The 17,265-nt window shown below is 36.2% G+C and overlaps 1 protein-coding gene across 1 annotated transcript in view; it reads left to right on the forward strand.

Annotated features, from left to right (window-relative positions):
* Nucleotides 1-16,482, forward strand: part of LOC117216364 — a 136,130-nt gene extending 119,648 nt beyond the window's left edge. The window contains exons 5-7 of the mRNA XM_033463021.1: nucleotides 264-334; nucleotides 12,743-13,012; nucleotides 15,104-16,482. Coding sequence (XP_033318912.1) covers nucleotides 264-334; nucleotides 12,743-13,012; nucleotides 15,104-15,220 — 458 coding nt within the window. The 3' untranslated portion in view covers nucleotides 15,221-16,482. The remainder of the gene's footprint in view (nucleotides 1-263; nucleotides 335-12,742; nucleotides 13,013-15,103) is intronic.
* The last annotated feature ends 783 nt before the right edge of the window (nucleotides 16,483-17,265 follow it).

The raw sequence follows: 17,265 nt of genomic DNA on the forward strand, positions 1-17,265 counted from the left end.
GGCGTTCAAATAGGAAAATCATGGAACAATACCTACGTGCCAGGCAATTTTATGATCGCACTATTCAATTTCCCCGGTTGTATCGAATCGAATAGGAATGGGATACGACGCGTTTGATAAGAAGCTTCTAGGTAGCTCTCGGGCGTAATTGGAACATTGGGCGTAGCGCAGCTGGCTAACTATGCATAACGTTAGTATTCCGCAAGTCGCAGTCGTCAATGGTTGGATCCAATTTAATGTTCTACTCGCTCCTTGGATTTCAGATCTGGACACGATGTTATATGGATACACGAACAACATATATGTGCTGGACCACACTCCTGAATCGCTGCCGGTGAGTACGATTCCGAACAAGCCAGTTAGTCACGGCTGTTACTGCCCGCCCTGCTCCACCCTTCTGTTCGCTCGTTTAAGTCGATTGCACGGATCATAATTGCATGCCACGGTCACCAAATTAATATGATTGTTAAACTTATACAACGACCACCATTTTAAATTGAAACTAGAACTAGTTAGAGGAAATATAACCGATTGATGGATTAAGTAAAAATGACTTTGAATATGAAGATCATAAGAGAGAGGCATGTTAAGTCACATTTTTTATTTTTCATATGAGGACTGTACGGTAAATACATCTATTTCTGTTGATTTTTTAATTTTTATCTTATTTACTTTCTTACTGTACTTTTACAATTTTTTTATATTTCAAGTCAATTACATAACAAATTCACATCGAGAATAATTTCATGTTCCTCAAATCGAAGTCAGTGGAAGTATGAGAAGTGCAAATTTATAAAATTATTAGATCGAAGTACGAATTTTTTATTCGACTTAAACGAGTTATCGAAGATTATAGGAGTTGTTCCTTGAGTTTAATGATACAAAAGACGATAGTTCCTACGACACAAAAGCAAGAACAATGTAGCTTGTCTTCGATTCGCGTTCGTCACGATCAGAAAATAATCAGACTCCGGCCGATTCGATGCGAATTTAATTAAATTCAACGATGGTGTATCGTTCGACTTTGTTTCCAATTAAAACTCGCAGTTGCGTATTTTGATTAACAGTAAAATTTAATAATGAACACGTGTACACGAAAGAGGTAACCAGGAATTTCTCGGGACAATTCCCGGGGACGCGTAAATTTCGTGGATAAATTGAATCGATACGTGTTGTCGCAATAACAAGGTGCGAACTACAACGAAACTGAAACAAGCATATACCACGTGCACCACATGCATTCCAATTTTTGAATGAATTGCTGTTATCTTCCTAACTATCTATCTAACTAACGAAGCAAGAGGGAAGAAAAACGAATTTTCATTAGTTTGGAGAGATGTGAGATATCGTTTTCTCAAATAAAATTTTGGCTGCATACATGTACACTCTTATTTATATGTATTAGGGAGATACTCAAAAAAAAAACTTAAAGAATCAATATAAAATTATCAAAATGTTTAAAAATGATCTCATTTCAAAAGTTAGACTATACACATTTAATATTATAATAATAATCTCATTAATGTGTCACGTCTGTGGACCATTATTTTGGTCAATTTTTACATCCACATTATACATTATTACATTTATCAAAAAATCGAAAAATACAAAGATTTTTTTATTAACAATCGTATTAGTATCATAAGTTCTTTTTTAATGTGATTAATATCAATCGATAATAAAATCAAATTTAATTGATAATATTTAGCTATAAATATAAACTTCGCAAAATATTTCACATCCGTAGTCAAAAAATGACGAAACGCTACGGAAGCTTATAGAAAACGCAGACTCGTAAAAAGTGTACTGGCAATAAAAATGGGCACGTGTCAGTTTCATGCGCAGCTTGGTTCACGTAACGCGATCTATTTTACCTTTCGAATTAATCATTGGTTAAACCATGTGTGGTGTGTGCATATCATTGTCTTCCGAACGAACCACTCCACTCAATTATCCACAACGTAACGGGCTACGAAGAATAGGGAAATCGTAGAAATGAAACGCGGCCGTGTATATGAATTAAGTTAATTAGTTGTCGAACAAATAAAGCCTGTTCGTTAACAGCAATCAGTTTTGGTTTCTGACGCAACGGTAGGGTTACAAGTTGAATTAATGTATCGAGTAGTGCATACATCCCCAGTCAAAAGCCAGTTGTTGCGTGTGCTTTAAAACTGGAGACAGTTAAAAAGTAAAGTACGCGAATTAATATTTTACATGTCAAAAAAAATATTTAACGTATAAAATGCTATTGTATTAAAATTTTTGCCATAAAATTCATATAATATTTAAAGTTCATAATTAAATACTAAATTCTTTTAATTAATTTACTTTAAATACTAAAAGATGCTAGATGTGTTAAAATTTATACTATAAAATCCATGATTATTTTTCTAATTTCTAATTTACGTTAAATATTAAAATTTTATCAAGTGTGAAACATATCCTAAGACATTCATTCTCCGAAAATTCATCAGAAATCGCAGTAGAGTAATTTGTCTGATGGTGATTTTTATGAGAAAAATTTGAATTTGTTGTCGGAATTTAGGTAACCCATCAAAGGGTACTGTTATCAGGGACGTAATTAGGGGTAGAAAATTGATAGAAGATCTTTATTAGAAGCCACGTGCGACCGGAATTAGCTAGAAGGGTCGGTAGTCTGTAATCGTGGCATTGTCCCTTTTTGCTGGAGCTATCGTCGCTGAAGACGGAACAAAAGCGATCAGAAAGCTTTATTCTTGCTTCGATCGTTGTCTTCATTAACCGTCTGTGGTTTGTCGCTCATTTAGCCACGATATTTGTCGGCATCTTTATGCAAGAGTAGTTTACAATGTGCATTTAGTGCTTCAATCTAACCGGCGGCATACCATGTGTACCATATGAAGGAATTCGTGTTATCTCTATCAGTCAGTATCGAAAAACGAGTCGAAGAAATCGATAACCATAAAATTGAGGATTACTATTACATACAGTAACATTATGCATAATTTTTATGTAATATATTTCAACTGCCCGTCATTAAGTTTCTATCTTCCTATACTAATGAAAGCTTCTTTCTCTGTTTATAATAAATAATAATGATAATAATTACTTCTAAACGAACAAGAAAAATGAATACTCCGCAATCAGGACCACTGGCATTTTAAATTTTCAATTCCTGAGAAATTATCTTTGATTTAGAATTCGACCTTGTATGAACCGATGCTTTCTTACGTGTTTTAATGGAAACTACATACTTCTAAAGCTCGTCACAATTTCATGAAATAATTGATATAAATTACATTTTCATTCACATATATTCATCGATGAGTAAAGATATACGCGTAAGTAGGTACATACACCGTCAGAAATTGGCAGAGCTGGTGTGCTCGTCTATTTGCGTGTATATTGGCTATCCGTGTACACGATGTTTCGTGTACCGTGTACACAAGACTGAATGTAATTTGCAGGAATCTCGCAGGGGGTGGGATCTGGATCCCGCGCGGTGACATAGGACATTGAATTTCCGGCATCTCGCCGTGGTGTATTGAATCGATCAATCAGTCACATTCACGTTAATTAGCTTGTAGCATAAAGTGTTTATCGTGTCGTTTAATCCAGGTGGGGCGTTTATATTTCGCACGGCGACGCCTTGCGTCGTATAAATTCATTTCTAGGTAATTACGCTGGTTTGACGTCCGAAAAATATTTTACCTCCAGTCGAGTCGCGAGAAATTAACGCCGGAAGCCTGTAAAGGTTATTTATTCCATTGTTCCGTGTCTTGGTATATTACGATATTTAAAAGAGATTGCTGGTTGCTTGCCAATTTCCTCGTGTCAACACTTTGTTCAAGTACTCGCACAATAACATACACATCTGTTTTAGTGGTTTTATAATGACAAGTGAATATTCTTGTAGCAAACGTTTTCACGTGTTATTGTATAGAAACAAACTTTATAGTATTATCTATTTATGGCTTCCCTTATTTCATAATTTTTTTGAAAATGTTAAAATAAGTACAATTTGAAAATGTTAAGATATAATGAAATAGTATTTGATCCATGTCTGAATGACATCCTAATTGTTATAAAATAAAGATCATTTTCAATGAATTAGGACAGAAATTATTAGGAAGAAATTCATCGATGAAAATTATTTTTATGAAAGATGGAATGGAGAATAATAAAATTAGAAAAGTTGTTGAAGAATTATTCTTGTCGAGATAACAGAGAATCTCTTGAAATAAAAATTACTCTAAACTATTTAATCAATATCTTTTGTGCCAGTTATTATTTCTGAACATGAGTGCTCTCCATTCCTAGTTTCCGTTTGCCAGGTAGTTTAAGACATTTGTACAGTACAGTTTTAATCCTGTTAAAAAGATCGAACGAAAAATATTTTTATATCCGGAAGAGAATGAAACAGCTTAATGTTTATCGCGTTATCAATAGCGAGGATCGTTGGGAATATTTACTGAAAGACTTTTACAAACACGAAACCCTATTGACAGTGTTCACTGGCGTATAGAGAAACTTTTGCCATCGGAAAGCTGCAGCTGGAAACTTGGCGGAAGTAAGTTCATTCCGGAATACGCGTCTTGATAAACATCTTGGCGCAGTTAGGTAACGTTATAGAAACGAGTCAACGACGGACTTTACGATCGTGCCTTGAGTAAAAGAGGCCGTTAAATCGTCTTATTTCTCTGAAAGAAAAAGAAGACACGAAGAAACGTTCGACATCGTCAACCTGGAAGAAACGTGCACCCCCTTTTCGACGTTTCAAGGCGGGAAACCATACGGAAATCTCGATCCACGATGGCGTTTAAACGTCACGTAATCTGATCTTTCTGTCGATCTGATCGAAACGAAACGTTATAGCGTTTTACTGGTGGAATATCTGATTTTCCGCGTGAACACGAAACTTCCATCAAACGTTCTAGTGAATTTCAAGGTGTTCGATCGCAATTCCGGCCGCGTAGATCACGCTACAGGAATTCCGTGGAAAAAGGAGCCGGCTGGCGTTAACTTGTCCTTTCCAGCGAGCTATTTATCAGCGTCGAAGGACTGGAGGAAAGTTCGCGTGCACGTTTCGAGGAAATACGAGACGAGGAGCCTGGATATGTCTCCCCGGGGAATATCGTTGGAGTCTCTGTCTGGCCAGGCACATGGTGTAGGTACATCGAATCAGCTTTCTACTTGTTATCTCCCGGCATTTGATCTCTTTGCCATTTCCTGTTCACTCTTTTGTCCCTGGATTCTGGAGACGACGTTTCCTTCGGGGCTTCCTTAGTCGCGGTAGAAATAAAGATTCGGTCAATTGGTCGAAGAGGAGAAAGATCCCTTTCATCAGATGATACAATCCCCTGACATGGCCATTTTACGCTGTTTCTCTCATTCAACGACTGTTGCCTCCTTAATTTTTCTGTCTGATTAAATTTTCTGGATTTCTATATTAATTACTTAGGATGAATTGCTCCGTTATTGAGTGAAATCAATGATCTTGAACAAGTCTTCAACAAGTCTACAGACTAGATTGAGCAACTTCGTAAATTGGAAAACAGAAGAAAGCAATATGACGATTTTTTAACATTTTTAAAAATTTATCATTTTTGTACCATATTTTGGTAATAATTAAATCTTATGGGAGTTGTTATCGTATATAGGGGAATTAATCACTAATTATGTAGCCACATAGTAAAATCAAGAAATTTAGGAAAAGTGGAGTTGATTAGTTTAGTTCAGTTCGGAGAAACTCAAATGTTACGCTGCTTCGTTAAATTTTTTTGACTTTTCCATATTACTAAATGACTTAAGAGGAGTTTTATTATTAAACGAAGGAAATACGTCTTCGTCAACGAATGTGTCTTCGTTAAATGAATTTTTAATTAAAAGCTTGACATGGACAGTCTTTGCTGATAGTCGAACGATTTAATCTCACGAATATTCTAAGATCTTTTTCAAGAATATAGGACAGCTCGGTGTCAGAATTTTTTGCAAGTTCGTAAAGTTTCGTTATCCCTGACACCGTACAAACTGCCACTTTTCGTACACGTCTTTCCCTCGCGATGTATTTTCAAGAGCTTCAACTCTAATCGAGTCTGCTCCCCAACGTCGTGGAATCGCGCTTATAAAACTTAAATGTACGGCGAGTTCGCCCCAGGACGACTTAAACTTTGACCAGCCAGCCAAATATTAACTCTTTGCACCGCAGGCTAAAGAAGAATTCCTCTCCTCCATCTTGATGAAGAGAAACTTTCCGCCGGAGTCATTGTTAGGATTCCAAATACCATGAGCAATCTTATACATATAAGTTGAAGTTTACGCAAATTTTCAGTGCAAAAATCTTTTAATCAAGGCTTATCGCTGTGAAATAATAAAATCAGTTATTCTACGTGAAATTAGAGATACAGAATAGACCGTGGAACTTAAATTTACATTCTGTGTCCTTTGATCTAGAAAGCAAGTGAAAGTAATAAGTCGATTAGTACTTCAATGCCTCTTCGTAATGAGTTAAGCTTCCTTTAGATCAGTCAAGTCGTTCCAAATCACCTGAACTCAAGCAACTTCTAGGTCATTTGAGTTCAAACGACTTCAAGGCAAATAACTTGTCTAATGAGAGCAAACCTGAAAGCTTGAAACAATATTTCAAACCGAATAAATGACTAATAGAATCCAAGTTGCTCAAATTCCAATATCTATACCTATATACCTCCTTCTCTATTCCGAAATTTGATAAACCTTTTCTTTTTTAGTTTACGTAGGCAAATGCTTTGGAAAATAATCAATTGAATATAAATTTTGGTATAAGCGTAAATAATGTTTGATAGTATTATATGTATCAGGCTATATCAGAGTGTTACGTATCTCAGAAGAAATTTACGTCTTCTCTAAGATCTCTCCCATCATTGCTATACATTATAGCCTTCATTCGATTTCAATTAAAGACGCAAATATTATATTGTTCGAGCTTAGTTTTTGCTCTAAAAAGGATACGTACGGGCAGACTTAGAAAAGTAAATATTCGACGCAATTGGATTAATTCCTTCGCAAAATATCTGCTAAAATTCTACGAGATATCGACACGAGATCACCGAAAACTTCTTAACCGTTGAATTGCTTTTACGATTCCTCGATTCTTTCACAAGCAAACAGCGGGGAATGCATTAAAACCCTTTCGTGGAGAAGCAGCGGAATCGTTTCCAACGAAGATTCTACGCTGGTGAACCAAGCTCTAAAAGCGCATCCTCCTTTTCACGAACGTTTATGGTTGGTAATAGTTGGAAAGTCTCGTACCCCCGGGGCGAAAAGCCTTTTAACCGGCGTGTATTTTCCATGCCCTCTTCGATTGCACGATTCCGTTGAGATTTCGCGATTCCGCGAGAGATGATCGCATCTCAAACCTCATACCAACACGATGGCATAATTGCATATGATGGATTCGTATAGAAATTGTTGTGTGTAACTAGCTGTTTAATGATGTAACATTCAGATGGATTTGCATTGGATTAATTAGCAGTCGGTTATTGATCGCTTTTTTTGCATTAATGAAGATCTCTCTTTAGCAGAGCGAATTATCTGATTTCGAATACTATTCACATTACGATGTTATCAAAATATTATATTATTCGTGAAAATATACGTTCATATATACACGGTTGTATACAAATTTTTCAAGTATGTTAGAATTCCACTTATCTGAACTCCATTTATTCGAACGAAATTTTATTTAATCCTCTATCAACTGAGCTTTTGCTGCATGAATCCACTTATCTGAATGTGAGCTCTTACTATGTGAACGAGAAATAATAGGTAATGAAGAAAATTGGCGAAGTCCTCTTATATGAATTTCCATTATACATATAAATATTCAAATAAATGGAGTTTTCCTGTTAACTGAATATACCTTTATTTTTGTACATTTAATTAATATGACTTTCATCTAATTTAACGCAAGATTATCTAATTTCGTTATTTTGTGTATTGCTCGCCAAAATAAAATTTTATATGCTGTTGCGAATTCTCAACTAAATAGCGATCGGTCAGGGTCAACCGATCGGTTGATATCGCGAACTTTCAATGAGTTAACACACAAGGTAGAGGTAAATTGAATATATCGAGTGTTAGTATCGTTTGATACATTATTTGCACTTTCAGTATACACGAAGAGTTTGACGTTCTGATCACGACGGTTGTACGATCTTGTTGAGACTGAATATGGTAGAGTCTCAAACGAACGGTACGGCACTCTGATGAAGACTGTTCAAGAATGTAGCTGTTCCCTCCACCAACAGCTCCGTCTCGTCCGTACATCCTGACTTTCCGTCCGTGGGTTTTCTTTGGTTTACCTGTATCGGGGGTGCATATCCTCTGGTATTGTCAGTTGTTTACCTATGCCCCGACCCATCAGCACTTAAGATGATTTTTAGTCTCTTAGCGATGAACGCATCATAAGGTTTACAGCTCGGGGAGGCAGACACTTCAGACTTTCCCAAAAAAGGGAGATGTGCTATCCGAGTCAAATCTCCAAATCTCGAATATATGCATCACCCTAGTCACACTATTTTATCATTCTTAATAAATTTTTCCTAATTATTGGAATGTAAAATTTCATCAATTTTATATTATTATCTTTTATTTTGAAATTTTCTGGAAATTGTAAGAAATTTCCATGAGATAAAAAAGGAGGAGTACTTTTAGCTTAGGTGAGTAATATTTTCATGAGTCACTGAATTTTCCTAACGGGTCATTCAAATTACCGCGACGCATAGAAGTACCACCGCGTCTTCCTCGACGAATTCCTTCGCACATGAGGTCAGGATCATTCCAATTATTTTCTTCCAGCGAAACGGCTCCTGCATTCGCGTTGTAGTACCGTGACTCACGATCGTTTGTACAGTGCCGCGTTGCGGCAACCAGGAGGTGGATTTTTAATGATCTGCCGTCGATAATTAAGCACGCTTGCCTCTCGTCGCAAAATTCCAATCAACCAGCTTGCACGTTTATCGAGAACAAAGGCTTGAACTCTGCAAGGTGTTGCCACGGTTTTCAGCGTGTTATAAACCGCGAGCCGAATTTTTCGATGCCGTTCTTTGCGTAGAAAATTGCACAGATTCCTTTCATTTGGCGTCAAAACGGTTTAAAGTGGCTGTAATTTCTAATTTCAATGGAAGCTCGAGGTGGAAATTAGTGGAAGAACTACGCGAGCACCTTTGGACCGACGCTAATTAACGAATTGAACAGAAGCCGGGGCTCACGTTACCCTTTCTTGAGCTGACTTACCGTAGCTGCTTTATATTTCACAGCTGATTTTCCTTAAGGGCGAAGTAGCAACCATCGAATCCATTATGTGTAAAAATTTTCACGATAGAAAAAAGAAGTATAACATCACACATGAATATTTAAGAAAAACAAAATAACAATTCTATCATCCTAAAAACTGTGAAAAAAATTCATTAACATTTAAAGTATTAATATCACGTTGATAACAAAATTAGCAGAATATTCAATTATTAACGAGTCGTATATCCAGAACAAATCTTTCCTCAATATTAGAAAATGCAATGTCATACATTTCTCTCTTACAACTCTGTACTATTTCCTTCTGGACATTCACCTTTTTTTATTAACTCTATTGGTGATCCAAATGTGTTCGACCGTTCGCGAAGAAAATCGATCGCGAAGAAGCGCACCAACGAGAGTCGTAAATTCCCGTTACGATTTGATAATCGACGCCACGAATTGGTTGGTCCCCTATTTCGGTTAGGATAATAGAGGTGGTTGAACTGATGATAACACTTGGTTAACAAATTAAAACATGCTCTTTATTCCAACAACTTTGTAGATATAAATAGTTACGCGTGGTGTGTGTAGATGTATTCTCAGCGAAGTGTAAATAGTACGGAAAACCATTCAAGAGATGGTGACTGATTTAAGTACGAAAACCCAGTCAAGACATTGACTGGTCAACGAATGAAAAACCAATGAAGTTCGGTGACGATGTTGTCGCGGAGGAAAGCTACTGATGGGTGTGTCTAACGCGCGGGACCATCGGATTCGTTGATGGCAATTTTGGCCGGGAAAGTGAGGGCAACCGTCATTGCTTCTAATCGGATAAGAAAAAGGCTGGTGGGTAAGGATGGGTCCTGGTCGCTTCCATTCAAAGCTTGCCCGTGGGTGGTATTGTGCATAGGAAAACCGTTTCCCATGTTTTCTCGGAATGGACAATAAATCTCAAGAATACTTCAACTAAAAACATACTTTTTTGGTCTCAAGGACCTTAACTATGAAAATGCGAAGACTTATGATGGGACTTTAAGATTATTGAGGCATGGGGTCTGGTTTGTATAGAGAGTCACCGGACGTAACAAAACGATTCGTCATTATCTTTTTCCGATCACACGACTCGGGAAATATGCTCAGCAAAGAAAGCCTTAAGCTTCCTGGTAAGATTTTCCACGGGTCAAACATCAAGACACAGCTTAAAACAGTGCAACGATGCAAACGGGCAAGCTGCGTACAGATTTGGTCAAATAATTTCTACCACCTACTATAACATGTCCAGCTGGACAAATTGTAAAGTACAAATTAAATAATAATAATAAACAAACCTACTATAACCATTTTAATACTGTACAAATACTGCAATAAATATGAAACTTGGGTCATAGGAGGATTACCACTGATTTGATTTACTTTCACAGGATACTTGATGGATATGTTTGCTGTCTAACGATTCTTGCTAATACTAATATATTATACATATGTTAACGACCATAATATCAAACATATACCTCCTTCTTTGGACAACTGGTGACACTAGATTATCTAATGTAGCTAACAAGTTCATCGACACCTTAAATCTTTTTGGCGATTCAGTGTCTCGTTTTAAGTCTAACGGTTATTTAGCAGATTCATTTGACGGATCTAACCACTAGAATTATACCTCAAAGGGGCTAAATAATTTACAACAAATAGATGAATATTGCAAATTTTTCGATATACAACGCAAATGCAAAATTTAAAATATATCCCACATTTATTCTAATTTCTTAAAGAAATATCTTTCGAGAAGAGAGTATCTTTGGTACATTTTCTCGTAAAACTAATCGCCTCGAACCATCCGATGCGTCAAAGAATTCAAAAGGACAAGAATACTCAGGGAGAGCTTGTCACATTCCTCTTTGATAATCCACCGGAGAGGCAGAGAATTTCTTTCGGGCGCTTCTTTCTCCCAGTGTCAGGTAGAAAAAAGGGGAAAAGGGACACGGAACTTTCGGCGTGACGACGCTCGTCGTGGCATCGTTAGAAAAATCCCTTTCGCCCGTGGGGCGTGTTCGCGGGTGGAAAAGTCTCAAAGAGTTTCTTGCCAATATGAAACGAACGAGACAGCAGAAAAGAGGAGGAGGTACTTGCGGGTACGTCTTACCTCGTTAAGAGAATAATGCCCTTCCGGGGCAACCGAACAACTTCCATCGTGGTAGACTAACGAGAGTCAACGATGCAGACGAGCAAAAAGGAGCACGACCACCCTTAACAAAAGCCAATCAACCCCTTCGAGTTTATTGATGCGACCCTTTGAAGTTAAGAATGCTCAACAATGATTAAGGATTTTGTCAAGGCTTTAGTGAACGACCAATTTACCTGTTTAACTGCTTACTTAAACGGTTCAGATTAAACGGTTCTAAGAAATCGGGTAAAATAAATCAACAAATAGTTGTAAAAAGATATTTATTTTATACTTGGTTCAATATAAATAAATGTACAGGGAAAAATATTACGAGTAAGATTTTGGAAATAAAATAGTTAATAATTAAATACTTAAAAAATATTGGATCAAAGGAGTTTGACGAAAATCATATTTCGGTTTCGTTAAGGTACAATATTAATATTGTCAAAATTACCTACATGTTCTTAACGATTTCAAAAGGGAGAAGATTGAGGTACAGTATTTTTGTGGAAAAAATGGCGATATAAGGCACGAAACTTTCATACAAACGATATTTATTTTATACGCGCTTCGATGCAGAAATATATAGGGTGGTTGGTAACTGGTGGTACAAGCGGACAGGGGGTGATTCTACGCGAAAAAATAAGTCGGAAATATAGAATAAAAATTTTTCGTTTGAGGCTTTGTTTTCGAGAAAATCGACTTTGAATTTTCGCTCGGTACGCGTGCGGTACGTTATAACGGATCTCACTGTAGATCGTTGTCTCGATGGAAAGATTTAAAAAAAAAAAAATTAAAAAAGAAATGTTTATTCTATATTTTCGACTTCTTTTTTCGCGTAGAATCACCCCCTTTCCGCTTGTACCACCAGTTACCAACCACCCTGTATATAAAGAAGGATAACGTGAATAAAATTTTAAAGAGATGAAATAGTAGTATATTCGAAATTTATGTTGGAAACATGAAACATATACGTAGATGCATATAGAAATTCCGATATATCTTGGTATCGAAAAGTACTTTTCTGTGTCCCTATTCGTAACTACGACAATAAACGCACTGGAGTACATGGGCGACTTTATATGAGAAAATAATGTTTCAGGAGAAAAATTGCTCTGCAGAAAATTGTTATTCTTCACGAATTTATTCACGATCTTATATATACACATTTCCTATGCTGATGTGGTTACTGTGGTTATAAAACTCCTAAAAACATTCTTTGAAAATTCATGACTCTTCTATCGTCTTAAAATCAACTTTCATATCTTCAACGATTAGAATATTTCATTTGTAGGACTAACTGATAATATTTGGCTGCAGGACATGGACATGCTGCAACTGTTCGCCTCGCCGGCGGGACGAGCGTTGCTCACCAGTGACAATCGGCGGAGAGGATCGACGTCGACCTCCTCCTTGTCTCGAGAGTCCTCTTCGAGGCTGAAGAGAGGCAGAAGACCATCGGGTACAGTCAGTGCGCCGACCACACCACCAAGGCAACGGAAATCGAGCGCGGAACTGTACAAAGAAGCTGTCGAGATTCTTGGTCTTACCTGTTCGTTGACCGATAGCTGCCCATGCATCGATTGTCAGGTAAATACATACATGTTCTACATGTTTTTACTATAATAAAATGTGTATCCGTAACGTGACATAGTTATGAAATTTACAAATCAAACAATAAGAATTATCTCGTATGTGGAGGTCAGAAAATTTTATAAAACTTTTTTTTTAAGGAATCCAATTTTACCTAATTTTAAATTTCTGTAGATGTGATTATAAGGAGGTATCATTTTAGTTATAATGATAAAAATTATACTATTTGATTAAAACATTTATGTCAAGATTACATATATCTCCTAGAGTACATTTAGACGGTAGTACCATAAAATATTTTAACGCTGAACTAATGTTCGTACGTGCTCCATTACAGCGGTCAGTTTTAGGGTCACTATAACACTCTTTCGTAATAAAAGTGATACTCCAAATTGCTATATAAATTCGACGATATTTTTCCATTGTACATGAATTTATATTTCTTTAACCTTTTCAGGATTAACTTCTTTCGTAGTCACAAAAAATGTCTTTTGTATTAATAGCTAATAATAGGAAAATATCCTCTTGTAGGGTTTTGTAAAGAAGATACAATCCATCAAAATTTGAGACCGGTTTCACTGGAAATAGATACATTTATTGTTTATTTAGGTAACATCTTATTAAAGTACAATATATCACGTAATGTAGAAAGTGAAAGGAAAAAATGAAAACGCAGAAATTTCCTTTAATTTGTTATAAGTTATTATTCGTTTTATTCGTTAATATAAAAATTTTTATAATGCGATGGTATCTCTTCAAGTACAAAAATTCCAAATAAAAGTTCAGTTTCCTCTAGTTCTTTTTACGGAATGGTGGAAATTACAACGCGTAATTGCATCCATTCACGAACTCACTCACGCGACGCGTGCAATTAGCGCGAGTCAGAGAGTATAATCTTGGAAATTAAGAGGATATTGTCTCGATTTTAGAACTAATTGCCTAAAGCTCCCGGTGTACCAATTATAGCCGAGGCGAGGCGGTTCCCATTGATTAGCCATTTTCTCGACCAAACGCGTAAATATTTCTTTGCCCCAGTTTTCCACTTGCGCGACCGCGATCAGCTGGCGTTCTTGTTTCGGAAAGCCAATGAAAGAAAATGCAACGTGGAAACTTGGCGTCTGAATTTAATTAAAAATTTTATTGCGTATCGGTTAACCTATTACAATTTTCATTCCACCGGAAATTTCGCAAGGTGTGCGAGCTTGTTTGTGGAATCTCGGAATAACTAACGAGAGAAATTTCGTCCTCTATTTTTACTCGCGAATATACATATGCGGAGACGTTAATGAGACTGTTAGCTTTTTTTTTTAGTTAGCGTATTTCTCAGCTCGTAACAAAGCAAACTGTGTATTTTCGAGCATTTACGGTCAGAGAATTTTCACATTGAGTTTGCTTTCCAAGGCCAACGCTGGTTGGCATTGAACTTCCAAGGTTAAATATTTTCTTTTGCGTGCACCTCCGAGGCTAGACCCTTCGACCTTTTAATGGTTAGCTTAACTACACAGCTAAAGCCCTTTCGGTTAGAGAGCTTAATGTCGGAAAGCTCGCCACTTTAAATTACTCGATAACGAAAAGCTTTGAACTTATAGGCTAAAAGTTGAAAAAACTTTGACCTGGGAAATTGAATGTCGCAAAGATCGAACCTCGGAAATTTAACGTCAAAGAGCTTTAGCCTGGGAAATTTAATGACAAGAAGCTTTGACCTCCGAAGTTCAATACAGTAGAAGATCTATTATCCAAGCATATCCTATCTAAGCGATAATATTTAATGTTTCAGATAATATTTAACAATCCAATAAATTATCATTTTTTATAACAATATGTTGTTATCTATATTTTAGTTTGATTAAATAACATTGTCCAAGAAATTCAGCTATTCTGTTTGTAACTGATTAATGCGAATAATAAAGATCTCGTTGTACCAAAAATTTCTCACCGTCAAAGTTCACCCTCTTCTATTCTTTTTTTCTTTTACAAATTACTCTGTCACTTGCAAACACACATTTTCCAACTAAATTCAAAGAACATAATCCACTAAAAAATATCAGCTTTTATATCATGATAAAACATTATTCGTCTCTTTTCCAGAGTAATTATTTCGACTGCGACGAAGATTTCGGCGATGCGAGAACGGAATTGGCTGCAGGCACGCCCATCCTGCTGGACCACGCTTTGTCACATCCATTGACGTGTTCCATACAGTAGCAGCTGAATATCGCGTTTCGAGTACGACTTTACATCCGCCTGTTCTGCCATCTGACGAAACGGAAATCATCGAGGTGTCGAGGATCCATCGGGAACGCTGAATTCAGAGCAAAGTGGGAACGCGTGTACTTGAACGTGTACAGCGTGTACGTTTAACGCCTGTACTTTGATCTCTGAAAACTCTCAAAACGAGAAGATCGCGTGAATTAGAAAATAGAAACGAGTATATAAAGAGCTGAATCTTAAATGTTGATTTTTCGATAATTTCGTTAAATAATTTCGTCAAAGGAAAACGAAAAACTTTCAACGCGCCGAAAATCTGCACCAAGGTCTTGATTCTCATCGATATGCTTCTGAAAATGTTCACGCGTCTTCTTCCAACGTCTGATATTGCGTTCATTAAGTTCTTCGGCGATATAATAGATTGTAATCGATTGTATGTATGTACGTGTACAGGAAACGCTAACGTTATATTATATTATATGGTGAAACGACGTGTTAATAACCCTAAGATTTTGTATCTTTCAATTGCGTTCAATCGTAAAATCGTTAAGAATTTACTTGCTAGTAACAGACACGAAGTTTCGATCGTACTTAACACAAACGAAGAGCAGGGGTTTCCGACTTGAAAAACGCGATCTCATGTGATTCATTCGATCATCGTTCTCCTCTCGATGGAACACGATATTAATTATAACGATAATTAAAAAAGGAAAAAAAAAAAAAGAAAACGAGACACAACCATCGCGAACGATAAATATATAATTTGTGGACAATACATCGTAACGGAATAAGTCACTGCTCCGATTGTTTCTCCTCTTTTTATATGAAACGAAGAAAAAGATAATAACGCAGGCTTACGTTATTACGTATCTAGGAATATCTATGTACAAAATATGCCCCCTGAATGTACAACAGTTTGCCGGTAATCGCGCCTGGCTGCTAAAAATTGATGGAAACAAATATCGAGATAACAAACATACATACAAAAAAAAAAGAGATAAAACTAGAAAATCGAAATTCATCGTTTCACGTTTTTATTATTAAATATTTCTATATATATTGTCATCGATACCGAATAAAAATATCTAACGCGACCTTAAATTTCGAGCAAAAATTTCTGTGCGCGCGTACGGAGGAAAGAGAAATAAAATATATAATAAATGGTATATATCGAAAAAATACAATATGCTCGTCTGGCTCAAATTCGACGAATTTATTTATCGTCGCGAAACGATACACATGCCAAATGATATAAAAAACAAATGCGCCAAATTTCTATATTAATTAGCGATAACGATACTAAAAATAAATAATAATTAATATTTAATGAACGATAACCCTAATAATAATACTAATATTAATAATAAATTTCGATCTAGTCGGAAGGTTGATTGAGACGTTTATTAGGTAACATTTAAATCGTTTATCGACGTACGCGATATATGAGGATTATATATATATATGTAATATATAATATATAAATATATATATATATTATACACATATACGTGTATACATACACATTATATTTACTACACGTTTTATTATTATACTTATTCGATTAAGTCTAGTAGGGTATATAGGGTTGTTGAACGTTTATGAGCTCGCAAACAAGCCAAAATAAGGTAAAGCTAAAGGATGACTAAAGAAAAAAAAATGAAAACCAGAAATAGAAGGAAAAATAAGACTAAAGGAAGAAGTGTAACGCGTTGATACTTAGAATTTATATACGTGTAAAGATCGATACGTATGCGTCGAACATATACATCTGTGTGAATAAGTTTTCTGAAACCGATGCTTTTCGTTAAGTGTTCCGCGTTTAAGTTATTTAAACACGTCGACTGCCGTTTGCGATTCTCGCCGATGAGAGAGCATCGTTAATTTTAATGACGTTCAGGAGTTTCTTCTTCAAACTTTGCCGTTCAGCTAACAAAATTACGGTTTATTCTGTCTGCCTGTAGTATCGTAAACGTTATTAAAAAACTCACGTCTATTTCCTACAACGTGACGTGAAACTTTCGGGCGTGTGTAATTACGAATAA

Source organism: Bombus bifarius, unplaced genomic scaffold, assembly GCF_011952205.1.
Source record: "Bombus bifarius isolate JDL3187 unplaced genomic scaffold, Bbif_JDL3187 scf7180000010271, whole genome shotgun sequence".
In the NCBI taxonomy this organism is placed as follows: Eukaryota; Metazoa; Arthropoda; class Insecta; order Hymenoptera; family Apidae; genus Bombus; species Bombus bifarius.